Source organism: Salvelinus alpinus, chromosome 20 (assembly GCF_045679555.1).
Source record: "Salvelinus alpinus chromosome 20, SLU_Salpinus.1, whole genome shotgun sequence".
NCBI classification, from domain to species: domain Eukaryota; kingdom Metazoa; phylum Chordata; class Actinopteri; order Salmoniformes; family Salmonidae; genus Salvelinus; species Salvelinus alpinus.
Genome location: NC_092105.1, coordinates 21,741,461 through 21,762,452, shown reverse-complemented (window position 1 = coordinate 21,762,452; position 20,992 = coordinate 21,741,461). Strand labels below are relative to the sequence as shown.

Genomic DNA, 20,992 nt, shown 5'->3' with positions numbered 1-20,992 from the left:
AACATCAAGTATGACTTTCACTTTCCTGTCTCAGCAGTCAGCAGATTTAGACTAGAATACAGTAATATGTTAGCTGTCACCTGATTCAGACTAGAATACAGTGATATGTTAGCTGTCACCTGATTTAGACTAAAATACAGTGATATGTTAGCTGTCACCTGATTCAGACTAGAATACAGTAATATGTTAGCTAGCACCTGATTCAGACTAGAATACATGAATATGTTATCTGTCACCTGATTCAGACTAGAATACAGTAATATGTTAGCTGTCACCTGATTGACTAGAATACAGTAATATCTTAGTGGTCACCGGATCCAGACTAGAATATGTTAGCTGTGCACACCACAGGAGGTTGGTGGCACCTTAATTGAGGAGAACGGGCTCGTGGTAATGACTGGAGTGGAATAGGTGGAATGGTATCAAATACATGGTTTCCATGTGTTTGATGCCATTACATTTGGTTCGTTCCGGCCATTTTTATGAGCCGTTCTGCCCTTAGCAGCCTCCACTGGTGCACACCTATCCCAGAATTTAGAGACAATATTCCCACCAGCCCTTGAATGCACATTCACCACAACACAGAACTTCATAGCATGTGTAAGTGTGGTTATTAGCTCTTCCTGTCAGGCCCTGTTGCTGATGCTTTGTGATTGGTGGATGTCATGTGGTACATGATGAAGCAACATTCCTGTTCTAGATCCCTCCCTCAGCTGTCAATCCCTGGAACTGGCCGTTGGACACCTCCCCTGCTCTACCTAGCACAGGTACATGTGTTTGATGATTTGTAGCCATCTTTTTATTAAGGACCAGACTGAGCAGATTCCACTCTCTCTCACTCTGCTTCACGTTGTTCCTACTAACAGCCCAGAGCCGTGGTATATTTAAGAAATAAGGCATGAGGGGATGTGGTATATGGCCAATATACCATGGCTAAAGGCTGTTCTTATGCACGACGCAACGCGGACTGCCTGGACACAGCCCTTAGCCGTGGTATATTGGCCATATGACACAACCCACCGAGGTGCCTTATTGCTATTATAAACTGGTTACCAATGTAATTAGAGCAGAAAAAATAAATGTTTTGTCATACACGTGTTATACCACGGCTGTCAGCCAATAAGCATTCAGGGCTCAAACGACCGAATTTATATTGGCCATTAGTCTTCCGTTGCCATACCTCCAAAATCGCGTCATTGTCACGGGAAGACTGGTTCTCGACGAGGCTAATTGGGCACACACCCTGTCTAGTCTCATTGTTTAATGATATATCTAATCATCTGTGCAGGGCCTATTTTGTGCTTTCATGACCTTTGTGAACAAGTACCAAGTTATTGTCTTACTCAGCGTTAAAGCAGCCTGAATAGTTGTAGCTGCAGAAATAGTTGAAGTCCACACAGTGGCACTATCGAGCCACGCAGCCCAAGCTCACTAAATAAACTACAGTAGATTTATAGGTACATCTTATCGTCATACCCTCTTCTCACCATGCATTTTCTCTTTGTCCACTAGGTCGCAGTGGCATGTCAATGTACATGTGATTCCAAAAATCTCTTGAGGAGAATTGGCTAATTTCATGCTGAGACACAGGTGTAATCATAATACCGACAGGCATCTTTTCTCTGTAATATCAAATTATTCTGAGACGAGAATCAGAAGGCATAGAGAACACATGCACATGCACACATACAGTACCAGCCAAAAGTTTGGACACAACCAACTCAAGAGTTTTTCTTTATTTTTACTATTTTCTACATTGTAGAATAATAGTGAATTCATCAAAACTATGAAACAACACATACAGTGGGGCAAAAAAGTATTTAGTCAGCCACCAATTGTGCAAGTTCTCCCACTTAAAAAGGTGAGAGGCCTGTAATTTTCATCATAGGTACACTTCAACTATGACAGACAAAATGAGAAAAAAAAATCTAGAAAATCACATTGTAGGATTTTTAATGAATTTATTTGCAAATTATGGTGGAAAATAAGTATTTGGTCAATAACAAAAGTTTATCTCAATACTTTGTTATATACCCTTTGTTGGCAATGACAGAGGTCAAACGTTTTCTGTAAGTCTTCACAAGGTTTTCACACACTGTTGCTGGTATTTTGGCCCATTCCTCCATGCAGATCTCCTCTAGAGCAGTGATGTTTTGGGGCTGTTGCTGCGCAACACGGACTTTCAACTCCCTCCAAAGATTTTCTATGGGGTTGAGATCTGGAGACTGGCTAGGCCACTCCAGGACCTTGAAATGCATCTTACGAAGCTTGGTTTCTTCAAACCAAGCTGCTTACCTATTGCAGATTCAGTCTTCCCAGCCTGGTGCAGGTCTACAATTTTGTTTCTGGTGTCCCTTGACAGCTCTTTGGTCTTGGCCATAGTGGAGTTTGGAGTGTGACTGTTTGAGGTTGTGGACAGGTGTCTTTTATACTGATAACAAGTTCAAACAGGTGCCATTAATACAGGTAACGAGTGGAGGACAGAGGAGCCTCTTAAAGAAGAAGCTACAGGTCTGTGAGAGACAGAAATCTTGCTTGTTTGTAGGTGACCAAATACTTATTTTCCACCATAATTTGCAAATAAATTCATTAAAAATCCTACAATGTGATTTTCTGGATTTTTTTTCTTCATTTTGTCTGTCATAGTTGAAGTGTACCTATGATGAAAATTACAGGACTCTCTCATCTTTTTAAGTGGGAGAACTTGCACAATTGGTGGCTGACTAAATACTTTTTTGCCCCACTGTATGGAATCATGCAGAAACCAAAAAAGTGTTTAACAAAACAAAATATATTTTAGATTTTAGATTCTTAAAAGTAGCCACCTTTTGCTTGATGACAGCTTTGCACACTCTTGGCGTTCTCTCAACCAGCTTCATGAGGAATTCTGAACACTTGTTGGCTGCTTTTCCTTCACTCTGCAATCCAACTCATCCCAAACCATCTCAATTGGGTTGAGGTCGGGTGATTGTGGAGGCCAGGTCATCTGATGCAGCACTCCATCACTCTCCTTGGTCAAATAGCCTTTACACAACCTGGAAGTGTGTTTTGGGTCATTGTTCTGTTGATCAAGCCAAAGGGTGGCTACTTTGAAGAATCTCAAACATAAAGTTTTGACGTCTTCACTGGGGGTGACTGTTGGTTGGCAAAATGAAGAGGAATACTACACACGTTTAACATTCTAATGTTATGTGTAAAATACTTATATTTAACTAGGTAAGTCATTTATCAAAAAATTCTTATTTACATTGATGGCCTAGGAACAGTGGGTTAACTGCAGAACGACAGCTTTTTACCTTGTCAGCTCAGGGATTCGATCTAGCAACCTTTTGGTTACTAGCCTAACACTCCAACCACTAGGCTACCTGCCGCTCCAATACAGTTTCATGTATTAATTTGCTGGGTGAAAATGAATTGAAATGCAATCCAGGTGACCACCTTGTGAAGCTGGTCGAGAGAATGCCAAGAGTGTCATCATGGCAAAGGGTGGTTACTTTGAAGAATCTTAAATATAACATTTTGATGTCTTCACTATTATTCTACAATGTAGAAAATAGTAAAAATAAAGAAAAACCCTGGAATGAGTAGATGTGTCCAAACTTTTGACTGGTACTCTACATGCACGACATGCACAACATGCACAACACGCGCACACACACACACACACACACACACACACACACACACACACACACACACACACACACACACACACACACACACACACACACACACACACACACACACACACACACACACACACACACACACACACACACACACACGCAATCACACACACACACACGCAATCACACACACACACGCAATCACACACACACACTCACACACGCAATCACACACACACACTCACACACGCAATCACACAGACACGCAATCACACACACACACACACACACACGCAATCACACACAGACACTGTGTGCTGTTTTTTTTTCAGTTGCCAGGAAACCACATCTCCTGCTTCCTCCTAGTCTGTCTGAAGAAAGTCTTCATGAAAAGATCATAACACCACACATACTACCACAGACAGACACACAGACTGGAGGTGTCTGAGAGCAGATAACTGAAACTGGTGTGTAGTTGATACAGCCGTGTGTTTGGTGTGCAGTTTGTCCTAGCGTGTCAGTCAGTTAGGGGCAGGATGGGGTGTCTCCAGCCGTACATTACCAGTATCCTGCTCCTCCTGAGTGGACTCATCCAATGGGGTAAGAGGATCTTCAGGTCTCCACACACATACCTCCAGTCCTACCCATGGGGGTAGGCAAAATGAGGAAGAACACTACACACATTTAAGAACATTCTAATGTTATGTGTAAAATGTGATACAGTTTCCTGTATTAATTTGCTGGGTGAAAAAAATATCTGCATTAAGGAACAAAAGGTTGTGCAAATACTCGGTTCTCTTTGACCTGTTAATTATCAGCAAAGTCCAAAGTATTGAGTTGCATTTTAGAGTCCTTTGGTCAGATGATGGGGGTGGACTGTTGAAATGGCCACAGTTCTATATCAGTGTTTTATTAAAGCTCCTCTCTTCATAGTTGGTCTACTGATGAAATGTTTTGAAATACCGTTCGCGTGACAGAAAATGTCTACTTGGAATGAGTCACATAATGTTTTTGATTTGATCAAACAGTGAAAACAATTAAACTAACACAAACCCTGACGATTGAAAATGATTTCTTCCAGATTGCAATGTAACAGCAGTAATTACACCTTTTGATTAGCACCACAATCAAACCTCCCCACAGCAGGTGTTAGTCTAAGAGATGGAGCTGTGGCTGTTTTCAAGCCATTACAATTGTCACATGACAGTTGCGATATGAATGCATTATTTATAGTTTGTTGATGAGAGGCAGACAGTGCAGACTGCAACCATTCTAAAAAAAGAGAGGTCATATTTGAAGCTAGATATAATTCTCTTTAAGTTTGTCTGAGAATATCATCTTCCTGTATTTACTTATGTTCTCCATCTAGGCGGGGCCAGGGTGCTTGTAGAGGTGCAGTCTGGCCCTCTGCATCGTGTGATTGGCTACCCTATCTCCATCTCCTGCAACGTGAGTGGCTTCTCTAACCCGTCGGCCCAGCAGGACTTCAGATTCTCAGTCTACAAGCCAAAAAACCCCACCCAGGAGATCCAGATCATCAGCACAGATGACAACAACTATGCCATGGCGGTGTACGGTGCCCGCGTCAGGGGGGATGTCATCACTCTGGAGCGCCTGTCAGTGACCTCAGTCCTCTTCCACGTGAAGAGTCTGGAGGATGGGGACGAGGGCGAGTACGAGTGCCACACCCCAAACTCAGAAGTTGTATATGACGGGACGTACAACGCAAAGACCACATTGAAGGGTAATGTTTTTTTTCTTACTTATTCATCTAGTTTTGCCTAAATGACAATGCCTTCTGTGGCTGCTGTATGTGTATCATTAACAAGCCATTATTTGAAATAACTCTGGACTTATCACATAGTGATTTGTCTACCAGATATACTGTATCAGTCAATCAGAACCATACTGTAGTGTTGATGTCCATCCCTCAAATCCTGTTTCCATAGTGATTAAGGACACCCTGACCGCCTCCTCCACTGGCCCCGCCTCCTTTAGCCTATCAGAGGGTGACGACCTAACCCTGCAATGTCTCGCCTCCACCAACACCTTCCAGCACACCCACCTGTCCATCACCTGGTATCACCATGGAGACAGGGAGGCCTCGCCCCACCCCATCATCTCTCTGGACCGTGATTTGACGGTGAGTCCGGGTCAGCGGTTTGAGGGTCGGTACCAGAAAGGGCTCATTGTTCTGGACAAGCTGGAGGAGGCCACCTACAGGCTGAAGATGGCCAGGATTGAGCTGTCCGATGCAGGGAGGATCTACTGCCATGCCCAGGAGTGGATCCAAGACCCAGACCGGAGCTGGTACCCAATCGCCCAAAAAGACACACAGCCAACCACGTTGGAGGTCAAAGCCATAGGTGAGAAACACCTTAGTGTTTTTTTGCTTCCCATCCTTAGCCTTAGCCCAAATTGTGTTTACACATCCATCAATTATTAGGGTGATTGTTCTGGGTTATGAGGACTTATGGCTTAAGAGGACTTTCGCCCATTCACTCTTTTGTCTTATTTCCTATAAGTAAATGCTGAGATGGGGTTTCCTGTGTCTCAGAGGTGATTATGAGTGATGAGTTTCCTGTATGTCTAAGAGATTATTGTGAGTTATTTCCTGTCTCTCTCTCAGTGGTGGCTCCAGACCAGGGCTCTGGTTCTATGGTGGTGAGTATGATCGTGCACAAAACACAGCTTCAGGAGGGGGAGGAGCTATCCTTGCAGTGCATTGTGAATACACAGGGCCCGGTGGGTCAGTTCTTCTCAGTGGCCTGGGTCAAGGACAACCAGGAGCTGGCCCAGATTGGGCCCACGGGGGTTCTGTCTGTGGGGCCGGAGTACGGGGGGCGAGAGAGAGGGGGTGAGCTGAGAGCTGTGCGAACGAGGGAGAAGAAACACCTGCTCACCCTGCGACCCGTCAGAACCCAGGACCAGGGAGTGTACCACTGCAGGGCCTGGCCACAGGAGAGGGATGGGAACGGGGTCTTCACACAGGGATCCACCCAGGACTCCACCACAGAGACTATCACCATCACAGCTACAGGTGAGTGATCTGACACCAAGCCAATCAGAAGCAAAGCTACAGGTGAGTAAGCAAGTAAGAAGCCAATCCAAGTCAGAGCTACATTTTTACGCTTACATTTTAGTCATTTAGCAGACGCTCTGTGATCAGAGACCTGGAGGAGAGTTGCAGTGAGATTAGTAGGCGGACAGCCTCTAGTAAAGATGAGGTCAAGCGTATTGCCTGCCTTGTGAGTGGGAGGGGACTGGGAAAGGGTGAGGTCAAAAGAGGCAAGGAGGGGAAAGAGAGAGTTGGAAAGAAATTAATCGAAGGCAGATGTCGGGAGGTTGAAGTCTCCAAGTACGAAGATCAGTGAGCCATCGTCAGGACATTAGCTTATCAAGGTGTCAGGCTCCTTGAGGAGCTCTCCAATGGCACCTGGTGGGCGATAGATGACAATAATGTTAAGCTTGAGTGGACCAGTGACAGTGACAGAATGGAATTCAAATGAGGAGATGGACAGGTGAGAGAGGGAGAAAAGAGAAAATCTCCACTTAGGAGAAATGAGTAGACCTGTGCCACCACCGCGACGACCAGATGCTGTCGGACTATGAGAGAAAACATAGTCAGATGAAGTCATCAAGCACTGAGTCAGAGCCAGAGCAATATTGTAGGTGTTTCATCAGCTTTCCATGTGGTTGCTACACCAAGCAACAACAAGGGGTGAGATCCTCAATAAGTTCAGTTTGTGCATTGACCTGGCTCTGAACACAGTTATTACATATGTACAACACACACACGCACTCATCACACACTCATTACACACACACACACTCATCACACACACACTTATCACACACTGATCACACACTCAGCACCTTCTTTTTGTCTGTTCTCAGAAAGTGGTTTGGCTGTTGCCATGGAGACCCAACAGGTGAGTGTTAACGAAGGGGATGCACTACAACTCACCTGTAGAGTGAGCGGGGTCAAGGGTCAGCTCTCTGTCACCTGGCAACACAGATCAGCCTCAATGGCAACAGGCCACTTCAGTGATATCATCAGCCTGAGCCGGGTGGGTGTGATGGAACTGGGGGCAGAGTTTGGGAAGCGTAATGTTCGTACAATGCGTCCCATGGCAGACACATTCACCCTGGAGCTGGGTGAGGTCACGCCCTCTGATGCAGGAGCCTATCAGTGCACCGTCTCTGAGTGGACCACGGAAGCCAACGGCAACGGCAAGAAAACTCACAGCCAATCACAGGACTGCAGCGTGGAGGTCCATCATGTGGGTAAGAGCACTTTCTGCATCGTAGTGCTAGAGGCGTCACTACAGGCCCGGGTTCAATCCCAGGCTATGTCACAGCCGGCCACAACCGGGAGACCCATGAAGCGGCGCACAATTGGCCCTGCGTCGTCCGGGATGAGAGAGAGAGGTCATAGCAATGGGAAGTAGGGTTGTTGAGGGTGCTACAGCACCACCTAAAAAAACAGAATAAAAAACAAATGTGCGCTGGGCCTACTAATCCTGTATTAAGACCTATATAACAGTCTGTATTGAGGGAAAAACAGAAAACCTCCACCCTCACCCCCAAACTACTTCCTGCGGCTATATGGGAAAGGGAGAGGGAGAGATTCAAAGTTCACAAACATAACAGAAAAATTAAAACTAAATATTTGCTTGCCTCGTTGATGTCCATGAATATTTAATTTAACCCAGCACAAATATTTATTCTTCAAAGTTACTGGAGACAGTGTTGGTAAAGATCAACTGAGCAAGAAGCATGAGGTAGGCTTTCAGCTCCCACATTATCTATGTAGAGATCAATAACTTTATACTTGATGACTGATCTCTCACGTCAGATAGATTGATTCAATATTTTTGCAGATGACCATGTTCTCCTTATCCTCACAGCCACTGTTAGATTTTGGCCCTAAGAGGCCTGATAGTTGTCATCAGTGATATCTCATCATTGTCATCTCAGTGATATCTCATCATTGTCATCAGTGATATCTCATCATTGTCCTTGCAGAGTCTCTGCTGAGTGTGTACCTGAGTAGTCGTGGTGTCCAGGTGACAGTGGGGGGTGAGGTGGAGCTGGTGTGTCGGGTTCGAGGGCCCTCCCTCCCGGTTACTGTAACGTGGAGCCTGCAGCGTGAGGGGCAGTCTGCCCCAGACAACATCCTGACCCTGTCGTACACTGGTGACATCACGTGGAGTGGCGACCAGAGCAACTACCAGTTGAGGGCGACCACCGGGAAGAAGGAAGTGCGTTACTACCTCCGCATCATCAAAGCGAGCCACAAGGAGACTGGGCGCTACCAGTGTGTGATCTCAGCGTTCCTGCTAGGGAGACACAGGAAGCCGTGGAACTCCAACGCTCTGGGTGTGCTGGTCCAGACTCCAGGTAGGTCAGGTCAAAAGCTACAGGTCAACAGGTCAACCTGGGGTTAGAGTTAGGGTCTCAGCCTCATCACGTTTTCTTTATTTCTCTGTCTTTCTCTCTCTCCCTCTTCCAGAGAGTGTACTCACCTTGTCCTCTAGCTCCTCCCCTCTGGATAAGAGTGTCAAGACAGACATACAGATGGAATGCTCCGTAGCCAAGGCAACCTCTAACTCATCCCGCTTCGCTGTCAGCTGGTTGGCCCAGAAGAACGGGGAGGGGAACAAGACGGTCCTCAGCTCAGACCGTGATGCTGTGATAACGCTAGGGCTGGGATCAGGCACAGAACAGCGAATCAGCATGAGAAGACGTGAGGGGCGGAGCTTTGAGCTGACCATTCGACAGGCCCGTAGCTGGGACAATGGGATGTACTACTGCGTGGTGGAGGAGTGGCTACAGGATCCTCACGGCCAATGGTACAAGCTCCAGCCCTCTTCTGCAGCCATGGAACTCCGTATACTCCAGACAGGTGTGTTATCCGGTCATGGCTAGAAGGGATTTTTTTTTTTTTTGCATTTTAGCTAACCCTAACACTTTTCCTAACCTTAACCCAGTTTTCCTAACCTGCTGCTTTAATTCTCCTAACCTGCAGCGTAAGTTCTCCTAACCTGCTACGAAAAGTCAAATCGGACAAAAGCTGTATTCCATCTAGTCAAAACCGAGTTACCCTGAGAACAAGGCAAGGCAATGCTGCATTGGTAGAAGGACATGGATCTGCAATGTATATCACATCTATAGAGTATCTTGTTGTGCTGCTTTGCAGTTTCTCTGACTTTCTCTTCAATTCAATTCAATTCAAGGGGCTTTATTGGCATGGGAAACATATGTTAACATTGCCAAAGCAAGTGAAGTAGATAATATACAAAAGTGAAATAAACAATGCAAATGAACAGTAAACATTACACTCACAGAAGTTCCAAAATAATAAAGACATTACAAATGTCATATTATGTACATATACAGTGTTGTAACAATGTACAAATATCTGAACCCGCCTCTCTCTCTTTCTGTCTCTCTCTCTGTCCCAGTGACTAATCTCAGTGTTAACCAGACAGATCTGGAGATGGAGGTCAAAGAGGGGGAGGGGGCAGAGTTGACCTGTGCCTTGACCTCAGGTGATCCCGCCTCTCTCTACTCTCTCACCTGGTTCTACATGAGGCGTGGCTCCTCCTCCTCTCCCAGGGTTCCTCTAGTGATTCTGGGCCATGATGGTGTCCTGAAGTACCCTGAGGACCAGGACAACCGAGGGCTCCAGGACCAGAAGGGGAGGCTGTTATTCTCCAGGCCCTCTCATGGTACCTTTCTGCTGGGTCTGCAGAGAGCTCTTCAGGGTGACAGTGGAGTCTACCAGTGCCAAGTGGACCAGTACAAGCTCAATCATAGCAACTGGGAATTAAGCGCCACCAACCAATCAGGAAAAACCAACCTCACTGTACGACGACCAATAGGTATGATGTCATCACTTATGAGTCCATGACATCAGACTGTACAAATTCAACTGAATCAGAATGTGTTGTCTTTATTTCTCACCTTCTTCTGTTTTTTCCTTCCCCAGAAGATGTGTCTGAGGTGCTGTCTGAAAGAGGATTCGTCACTGAATCAGTTCTAGGCATCTTCATCCCTCTTGTCTGTATCCTGGCGATTCTTGTCATGGTGCTGTCAATCAAGCTGAAGCGGAAGGGCTCAGCTGGAAACAAGAAACAGGCCAACTCTCTGTGGCTGGAGCTTAACCCACAGAATCCACGCCCAGAAGACTGAGCACAGGGGAGAGGAGAAGTGAAACAGAGAGAGGATGCGTAGATGAGAGGATGAGTACATCAGTGAGGAGAAGACATGAGGAGAGAAAAGGAGAGGATGTGGGATGGGGAGGGATGATAAGAGTGGGAAGGGGGATACGTGAGAGAACAGGAAAGGAGATAGGGGGAGAGGGCAGAATGAGCATTTTTTTGAATGTTAATGTGATTGATTTTTGGATCCAAGCATGTTTTTCACTTGTTTACACAATAGGATTTACAGTTGCACACATTTTCTAGAACTTGAAATGTACATTGGCACTGCTTTAACTTTGAGACAACTTTTTTCAAATGTAGTTTTACATCAGTATTCTCTGATGACTTAAAGCTCTAGACTCGCTGACTAGCAGCGCTGAAACCTTGGATCATGTCTGATCATTGTTTTTATGAATGAGTTTTTCACAAATATTATATTTATGAATTGTTGAAAGATTTTCTGCCATGTTCTGTACTCATTTGTAACATTTTGCCTCAAGAATGAATCAGTTTTATTTCTTAACTTGTTTGAGTTGGGACTGCTTACGAGACTTTTGAAACACTTCTGAAAGAACTCTGAGAAAGACTTTATGATATCACAAACATTTTATATGAAGAGATGAATAAAGCGCTGTTCTCAGACATGTTTCATTTGTAAAGTTGCTGGTGTATTATCTGGTTTGTAATGAATAGAGTATTATCACATGATTGATCTTCTTGGCTTTCTAACTCTGTCAGCATGGGACTGTGTGGAAAACTACCTCTCTGTCTCGTGTGGATGTGAATGTGGTGGGTTATGTCACCTCTCTCCTTGTCATATGTGCAACATATTGACTGCTGGTTAAACAGGAAGTAATTGTGTCTCTACCCTGTAAAGAGGAAGCATCTGTGGTCCTGCTGAGTTCTGCTGAGCTCTGAAAGGCCCAGTCATCTCTGGTCTTGCGGTCTGAATGTCATCTATGTAGGTCAGAGCAATCACACTATGAAGAGAACGGAAACATCCACACACGCACAGTAGTGTATTACCAAGTATACATTATCGCAAGCTTTTCATCAGTGAATGTTCCATCTCTGCTGTGCCTTGGCCATTGGGAAGTGGGCTGTGCATGTATGCGAGACATGACACAAGTTGTGGTTATGGCTGCCCAGTTAATTTGATTTGATTTGACTGGTTCTCAGTGAAACAGCTCACTCTAGTGGAAACTGTGTGCAGTGGCACAGAGAGTTGCTTTACTGTAATCAGTCTTTATATTCATTTATAATAGTTTGTAATATTCTACTATTATGATTTATATGTGAATAAACCAATCACTTTATAATATAAATTATATTAGGAATATGGAGCTAAGAGCATCTTAAAAATATTTTGCACTAAACCTGAGAGATGTCTACACATTGCTCGTGATATTGCATGTACCACCCCGAGAGGGATGCTGTGTGTGTGTCTATGTGTTTCAGAGAGTGCTGAGTCTTCTAGCAGATGTTGCTCCTGCACAGTGGAATGCCGGCGGTATAGAACATTGCCTACAGAGGAAGAGTGTCAGCATGGGACTGCTCTCTCTCCTTTCTACCTTCATCTCGCTCTCTTTCTCCTCTCTGCATTCAGCCTATCAATGTTTAACACAGCCCATCTGTGGGGGAGTTTGGGAGAGAATAGACTCCATCACTTACTGCTCTCGCACCTTTGAGCAAAAGGACTCGGACAACAGGCTCCTACATTACAAGAGATGTTCCTGGCAAATCAACTGAGGGTGTACCAGCTGTGGACAGTCTGTAAAAAAAAACGGGGTCACAGTGTAAGGGAAAACAGTACGGTTTACAGCCTATAAAAATATGTGACAATGTAGAGTAGAAATGTATGATAAGAAGCTGTGAATAGATTGTCAAGTGTTGAGAGGTGAGAATTTACATTATAAACTGGGTGGTTCGAGCCCTGAATGCTGATTGGCTGACAGCTGTAAATCAAACCGTGTACCAGGGGTATGACAAAACGTATTTTTACTGCTGTAATTACATTGGTAACCAGTTCATAATAGCAATAAGGCACTTCAGGGGTTTGTGATATATGGCCAATATTCCACGGCTAAGGGCTGTGTCCAGGCACTCCACACTGTGTCGTGCGTAAGAAAAGCCCTTAGCCGTGGTATATTGGCCATATACCACACCTCCCCAGGCCTTATTGCTTAAATTGAACACACAATCTTCAACCTACAGATACATGTTCTGGCTCTACAGTAGGTGTGTGTGTCTGGATCTTGTTAAATCCCCCCCATCGGTCCACAGCGCAGTAGAATACCAAGGGGAGATTCTTCAAAAGAAAAACACTCTTAACTCTCCCTTTCAACACTTCTGCCCACTCACGTTGCTATGGCAGCGCTGACAGTGCAAACAATGCACAAACCGTTTTTCAGAGTTCGTTGTGTCATTGTGTGTGTGTGCGTGTGCGTGTTCATCCAGAATCCTCTGCTCCCTCTTCACTCACTGAGTGTCAGGGCTGATCAAACTCTATTCATTTGTTCCTGTGTGGAAGATAGAGGAGATGAATCAGTATATCAGGAGCAAATTGGTTGTATTTATTAAACAGTGCAGATGAAAATTGGATCCAGTTGTATTTACATAATATACAAATGTAGAAAAAATATGAAGAAATTATTAGCTTGCAAAAAGAATACACTTGGTTGACATAAAAGCACACCAGGCCAAAGCAATACTAGACTCTATCAATAGAGGAAACAGACAAAACACCTCAAATTAATCGACAATGCATTTACATGCAACAGAAATGATTCATCCAAAAATAGATTAAAAAACTATTATTGTTAAACTTGACTGTATAAAGTTATAGTGTTAACCAGCTAGCTAGAGGGGACAAGTCAGCTGGTCCTGCTGTTGGACGTACCACGTGCTGACGTATCACCACTATAAAAATCCTGCATTTGGGAAGGAAATATAGAGCATTTGAGCATCAATCTCTCATTTTGGGATGCACACAAACACACACACACTTTCAAGCAACACCAACTAGTAGTAGTTTGAGTAGCGTGCAGCATTAAATGTAGGAGTTAGGTTTGAGCGACTGTTATTGATCTATAGCCTGTTTATGTTCGGTGATTCCCTCCCTCTCTCCGTCTCTCGCTCAGCTTCTCTCTCTCATTACTTCTTCTCCATCTCCCTCTTTAACTTTCTGGAATCCATCTATCTAACACACAGACTACACTCAGGACTGTGCAGTCTGTCAGTCTCTCTCTCTCTCTCTCTCAGTCCTGACGTTGATCCCCGAGACACTGCCTGCTGCTAGAGGAAGCTGAAAAGCCCAAAACAAAAACATACTAAATGGTGCAATAGGAAGTAATAGTCTGTACTCTTCACTGACAAGGGAGCTCTAAGGAACTCTGTCCATCAATGGGGCTAAATAGGATATTTTATTGGGGCAAGACTTGCCTAGTTAAGTAAAGATTACATTTTTTGTTTGTTTAAAACAAGTTGAATGTAGCGAATGGCTATTGTATTAAATACTGAAGTCAGCTGATACTGACTCATTAACATACACTTGTCAGAGTAAATTATAGAAAATGTATAGTATTTCCTGTCTTGTGACAACCCACTGTTTGTGAAAAGACAGGAAACATTCAGTTCCTCACCTTTGCTGTTGCATCACTGCCTGAAGGCTAGCTTGTGTGCCTGCTATCCTTCCTGCCATCCTGCCTGCTATCCTGCATGACTGCCATCCTGCCTGCCTGCCATCTTGCCTGCCTGCCATCCTGCCCACCTACAGTCCCGCCTGCCTGCTATCCTGCCTGCCTGCCATCCTGCCTGCCTGCCATCCTGCCTACCTTCCATCCTGCCATCCTGCCTGCCTACCATCCTTCCTGCCTGCCATCCTGCCATCCTGCCTGCCTGCCATCCTGCCTACCTTCCATCCTGCCATCCTGCCTGCCTACCATCCTTCCTGCCTGCCATCCTGCCTGCCTACCATCCTGCCTGCCTACCATCCTGCCATCCTGCCTGCCTGCCATACTGCCATCCTGCCTGCCTACCATCCTTCCTGCCTGCCATCCTGCCTGCCTGCCATCCTGCCTACCTTCCATCCTGCCATCCTGCCTGCCTACCATCCTTCCTGCATGCCATCCTGCCTGCCTACCATCCTGCCTGCCTACCATCCTGCCATCCTGCCTGCCTGCCATCCTGCCATCCTGCCTGCCTACCATCCTGCCTGCCTACCATCCTGCCTGACTGCATCTGTATGAGCTGGGTTTTTGTTGTTGCCACTTCTGTAATAATTTTTGAAAGACCACTGAGAGAGAAACACAAATATGGATTTTAATGAAAAATTCAAAATTCCATCTGACTTCATAAAGCCCTGTACTGCTGCATGCGTGGGAATAGAATTAGACGTGTGATCTTTATTGTAAATGCGGTGTGTAATTTAGTTTGTGCCAGGAGTTGCATGAATAAAACAACAAATCTCAAACCAGATTAACTTGATAAGCTGCACTCTCTCTTTTCACAAACACAAGGAACATGCATGTGAAACCTCACCCATTCCTACTTCTCTCTAGTCATGCAGTCTCTTCTGCTTTATCCTTTTCTAGGATCCTCCTTTTGTCCAGTCATTGGACAGGTGCCATGTTTTGGTGTTTTCATTTACTCATACTGTATGCCTGTAAGTAATGTTAGCCTCCTTTGCAGTACAGTGTCCACATTTCTAATGGTTTTCTTTTTGTGTTTTCTATTCTTTTCTCCACCGGCCACTTTGCTAAACAAGTAAGTCTGTAGCTGTCTCCGTTCTGTATACACACGACACAGAATCTACATTTTAAGGACAAACACCGTCTGGTCTCACAGGTTTAAAAGCATAAACAACATGCTGTTGATGCTTGTATGTGACTGCTAGAGAGCATTCTGGGAACACACGCGCACACACACACACACACACACACACACGCACGCACGCACGCACACACACACACACACACACACACACACACACACACACACACACACACACACACACACACACACACACACACACACACACACACACACACACACACACACACACACACTAGCATAACTGTTATCATTCCCTGCAGAATTATTCAGTGTCTCTTTAATCAATTATTGGGCGTCCCTATCAAACAAATACCAGTGACAGCAACATAGAACCAGTACATATCTTCATTTGAGCCAGTTTACAACTGCATGAAAATAATCCTGCAGCAATGGGAAATGTGAATTATTATGTGGATTATAATGAATGGACATTATTGTAGAGGAAAATCAAGTCTGAAATTTCCAAATGGAAATTACAAACTTCAGAAACCTTTTTATACCTCACATATAATTCATTGCAGGAAAGTTCTCCTGCAACAGGATGATCAAATTAAGATCCTACATCTTTATGAATAACTGACGAGGCAACATACGCTACTAATGCACTGGGACTAAGACGTGTCTCTCATTGGCTCAGAGACGCGCATGCCGGGGAACAGATGATAACTCGCTGTGGACCGGGGTGACACAAACATCACCAAGGCAACACAACTCTGCAACCAGCTCTGACTTTTGGCAGTTGGACTGCTGGACTTTCTGTTTGGCAGAACTATGTGGTGATTCCAGACTGAATTCTAGTTTGATGGCAATGAGAGAGCAGCAGTTAAGCTGGTTCTGTTTGTTTGCATGATGTTTGGCGTATCCGATGTTGGCTTTGACAAGGTTTCCATCTGCCTCAGCTCCGGGATCAGAGGAAGGGAAAATGTCATCCGGACCCAAAAACATTAGCTCAGTCAGTTTTATCTCCCAACACAAGTGCCAATACAGACCAACCCGTATCAGAGAATTAGATCAGTCACTCTCAGCGACGGCAGACCCTAATCTATCAACACATCATCCAACACCTCTTACAGACTAAACTCACATCTGACAGTCCATCAGTTTGGCCCTAAATGGTTTTTCTCTCGTGAGAGAAGAGGGGGACAAACAGAGAGGAGAAAAATGTCACAGTCAATGTGTCATTACCCACACTGCACCCTGTTGGTGCTCTTCATCATTTGTGAGAGAGGGGAAGAGGAGAGGAGAGGAGAGGAGAGGAGAGGAGAGGAGAGGAGAGGAGAGGAGAGGAGAGGAGAGGAGAGGAGAGGAGAGGAGAGGAGAGGAGAGGAGAGGAGAGGAGAGGAGAGGAGAGGAGAGGAGAGGAAATGACAGTGGTGCCTAATGTCTATAGTGCATTCTTTTCTTACTGCGGATGGGTAAAAACAGCAAGCCACTTCTCACAATGTCTGTCTGTCTTTCTACATGTTTGTGTACAGCTTGTCTGTGTGTATCTGTGTGCTTTTATCTGTGCTCCTCCTCATATTCATCTCTATCTGTCTGTGCCGACTCCTGCCACCTCTCTACAGTATCTGCATGTTAGTATGCTTGTTTTTCCCTGACTGTTGTCTATTCTCTGTGTACAGCTTTATCTCCATGTCGACCTTCTCTTCAATGTGTATGTCTCTGTGTGTCTCTTTCTTTTACATGTCAGTTTGTATGTCCACTTTCTCCCGCCACTCTCTATTCATGTGAGGAAAAGTAAGCATCTCTGTAAAACATGTTTCGCCACATAAGCTCCTGACTTTGTGAGTCAGCACCATCACATGTCAGCCCTTCCAGAGGAAATGTGACACTTATTTTCCTCCTGTATCCACGAGCCCTCAGAATTACCATAGTAGCTGATGATGGACAGTGATGAGTGAAATGTGCAATGAACTTTTCTTCTTCAGATTTTCGATGCCAGCTGCTGTGGCTCACTGTGCTTGACTGCTGCGACCTGAAGTCACCTCCCGCAGTAAACGAATACAACTACAAGCCAAGAAACAAATGAAATTAGATCCAACCATCACACAAAGAGAGAGGCTGTCATTTCCTCCCACTTTGCCTCCACACATGTACCTGGCTGTGAGACACAGTCATGAGGACCTCTCACTTCGACACTATCTCAGCCTGCCTCTCCAAGCAGCACATGATGTTCTCTGTGTGTGTCTCGGCCTTCTTGTGGCTGGGCTGTCAGCGGCCTTGGTTCAACACTAGTAACGTGTGAGTTTTGGCAGCTGCCCGAGGTAGAGAGCTGATGTCTTCATTAGCATAGTTTAGCTGCTGTCATCCCTCCTCTCTGTCACCATGCAGCTCAGCCAGACAGACGCGCCACCACACTCATCAACTCCCATCATCCTTGCAGTGTAAGTGTGTGTGTGTGTGTGAGAGACACGCTCGCTAAACCCCGTCTCACTAACACATGTTTCTAATTAGCTGACAAACACTGGATCTCTCACTACCCCAGTCCCTGATATTATGCTCACACACACACACACACACACACACACACACACACACACACACACACACACACACACACACACACACACACACACACACACACATCACTCACACACATCACTCACACACACACAGTTCCACATACATATTCTGTAGACTACACACATTGTCATTATTTGTCTCTCACACACTAAGTCAGACATATAGAGTACATACACACATATTATATGTCTAGATACGTTCCCATACTATCTGTCAGGAATACATTTCAATGGTTGGTTTCTATTTGGGTTTTTTTTTTAATAATTTTTTTTAAAAATAATAATGCAAGGCAAAGGTCGAGAGCTATGAGTCCTCCGAAACACAACCCAGCCAAGCCGCACTGCTTCTTGACACAATGCCCATCCAACCCGGAAGCCAGCCGCACCAATGTGTCAGAGGAAACACCGTACACCCGGTGACCTGGTCAGCGTGCACTGCAACCGGCCCGCCATAGGAGTCGCTAGTGCGCAATGAGACAAGGACATCCCTGCCGGCCAAACTCTCCCTAACCCGGACGACGCTGGGCCAATTGTGCGCCGCCCCATGGGCCTCCCGTGCGACAGAGCCTGGATTCGAACCCAGAATCTCTGATGGAGTACTGAAAGTACTGTGATGCAGTGCCTTAGACCACTGCGCCACCCGGGAGGCCTAGTTTCACAATTACTAAATATACACATTTTGTGAAGCGTGGTTGCCGTGCTGCCATAGCAACTTCTTCCTTGCAGATGCAGCTATTTAAAAAAAATACATATTAGCGCTGTCTCACTAACAGTTAGGACTATTCTGTCTCTAATATAATCTCAATTACAGTATAGTCTTCAGTGGGACTGTGTCATCATCTAAACATAAATATCATATCAGTTTATTTATTAAGAGCTCAGTACAGTACGTGTCAAGACATGGAGAGGAGAGAATACATGTTGACAGACCTGCCATCTTCTGTTACTCTCTGTCCCCTGCCTCTATTTCTCTCTCTCGCTCTCTCGCTCTCTCACTCTCTGGGTGTGTGTGGGCTCTGCAGTTCTTGTGTCTGCCATGGCTGGCAGCTGGTTGACATTCAGGCAGGCAGGCCTGTAACCCGGCATCGCTGTCTCACAGTGTGACACAGCAGGGCCAAGGAGTCGTGCGGACAGAGGCACAGTGGGCAAGTCTGCTCCAGTCTGCTCCATGTTCCAAGGACTCTCATCTCTTTCATGTAGTGAGCAGCAGCAACTCTGTGGTGGCTTGGATCTTCAAACAGGCGCTAGTACAAACAGGCCAGTGCAAGAAACAAAGGGACAGCATGTTGTGAAACAAGTGTTTTGTGTCATTCACTGTCCCCCTGAATCTAAAGTGTGCGTGTGTATGTGTATGTGTATGTGTATGTGTATGTGTATGTGTATGTGTGTGTGTGTGTGTGTGTGTGTGTGTGTGTGTGTGTGTGTGTGTGTGTGTGCGTGCGTGCGTGCGTGCGTGCGTGCGTGCTTGCGTGCGTGCGTGCGTGCGTGCGTGCGTGCGTGTGTGTGTGTGTGTGTATCGCTATCTCTATAGTGCAGCAGTGATTCCACCCACAATCAGAGGACTTCAGCGGCTGCTACCCTAAAAGGTACCATATATTGATAGGAAGGTACTGTATATTTACCTGACACGCCCTGTGTTCACCTCCTACAGTACTCCATCACTGTGTTTACCCCCTACAGTACTCCATCACTGTGTTTACCCCCTACAGTACTCCATCACTGTGTTTACCCCCTACAGTACTCCATCACTGTGTTTACCCCCTACAGTACTCCATCACTGTGTTTACCCCCTACAGTACTCCATCACTGTGTTTACCCCCTACAGTGCTCATCACTGTGTCCACCCCCTACAGTACTCCATCACTGTGTTCACCCCCTACAGTACTCCATCACTGTGTTTACCCCCTACAGTACTCCATCACTGTGTTTACCCCCTACAATACTCCATCACTGTTACCCCCTACAGTACTCCATCACTGTGTTCACCCCTTACAGTACTCCATCACTGTGTTTACCCCCTACAGTGCTCATCACTGTGTTTACCCCCTACAGTACTCAATCACTGTGTTTACCCCCTACAGTGCTCATCACTGTGTTCACCCCCTACAGTACTCCATCACTGTGTTCACCCCCTACAGTACTCCATCACTGTGTTTACCCCCTACAGTACTCCATCGCTGTGTTTACCCCCTACAGTGCTCATCACTGTGTTCACCCCCTACAGTACTCAATCACTGTGTTTACCCCCTACAGTGCTCATCACTGTGTTTACCCCCTACAGTACTCCATCACTGTGTTTACCCCCTACAGTACTCCATCACTGTGTTTACCCCCTACAGTACTCCATCGCTGTGTTTACCCCCTACAGTACTCCATCACTGTGTTTACCTCCTACAGTACTCCATCACTGTGTTTACCCCCTACAGTACTCCATCGCTGTGTTACCCCCTACAGTACTCCATCACTGTGTTTACCCCCTACAGTACTCTATCACTGTGTTACCCCCTACACTACTCATCACTGTGTTTACCCCCTACACTACTCATCACTGTGTTTGCCCCTTACAGTACTCATCACTGTGTTTACCCCCTACAGTACTCATCACTCTGTTTACCCCCTACAGTACTCTATCACTGTGTTTACCCCCATCAGTACTCATCACTGTGTTTACCCCCTACAGTACTCCATCACTGTGTTTACCCCCTACAGTACTCATCACTGTGTTTACCCCCTACAGTACTCCATCACTGTGTTTACCCCCTACAGTACTCCATCACTGTGTTTACCCCCTACAGTACTCCAT

The 20,992-nt window shown here is 45.5% G+C and overlaps 2 protein-coding genes across 8 annotated transcripts in view; both read left to right on the top strand.

Annotated features, from left to right (window-relative positions):
• The window catches only part of LOC139546479 (putative nuclease HARBI1), a 406,641-nt gene that overhangs the window by 59,294 nt on the left and 326,355 nt on the right, over nt 1–20,992 (top strand). The gene's annotated exons all lie outside the window — the stretch shown is intronic.
• Nucleotides 4,019–11,476, top strand: igsf3l (immunoglobulin superfamily, member 3-like). 2 transcript variants are annotated; one of them, XM_071354884.1, is made up of 9 exons: nt 4,019–4,226; nt 4,996–5,370; nt 5,576–5,992; nt 6,256–6,666; nt 7,524–7,913; nt 8,655–9,029; nt 9,142–9,534; nt 10,094–10,513; nt 10,624–11,476. In XM_071354884.1, the coding sequence occupies exons 1-9, from the start codon at nt 4,163–4,165 to the stop codon at nt 10,821–10,823; spliced, it is 3,045 nt and encodes a 1,014-aa protein (XP_071210985.1). In that variant the 5' UTR covers nt 4,019–4,162; the 3' UTR covers nt 10,824–11,476. The 2 variants fall into 2 exon arrangements, with proteins under 2 accessions (XP_071210985.1, XP_071210984.1); XM_071354883.1 differs by having other exon boundaries at nt 4,020–4,226; nt 10,621–11,476.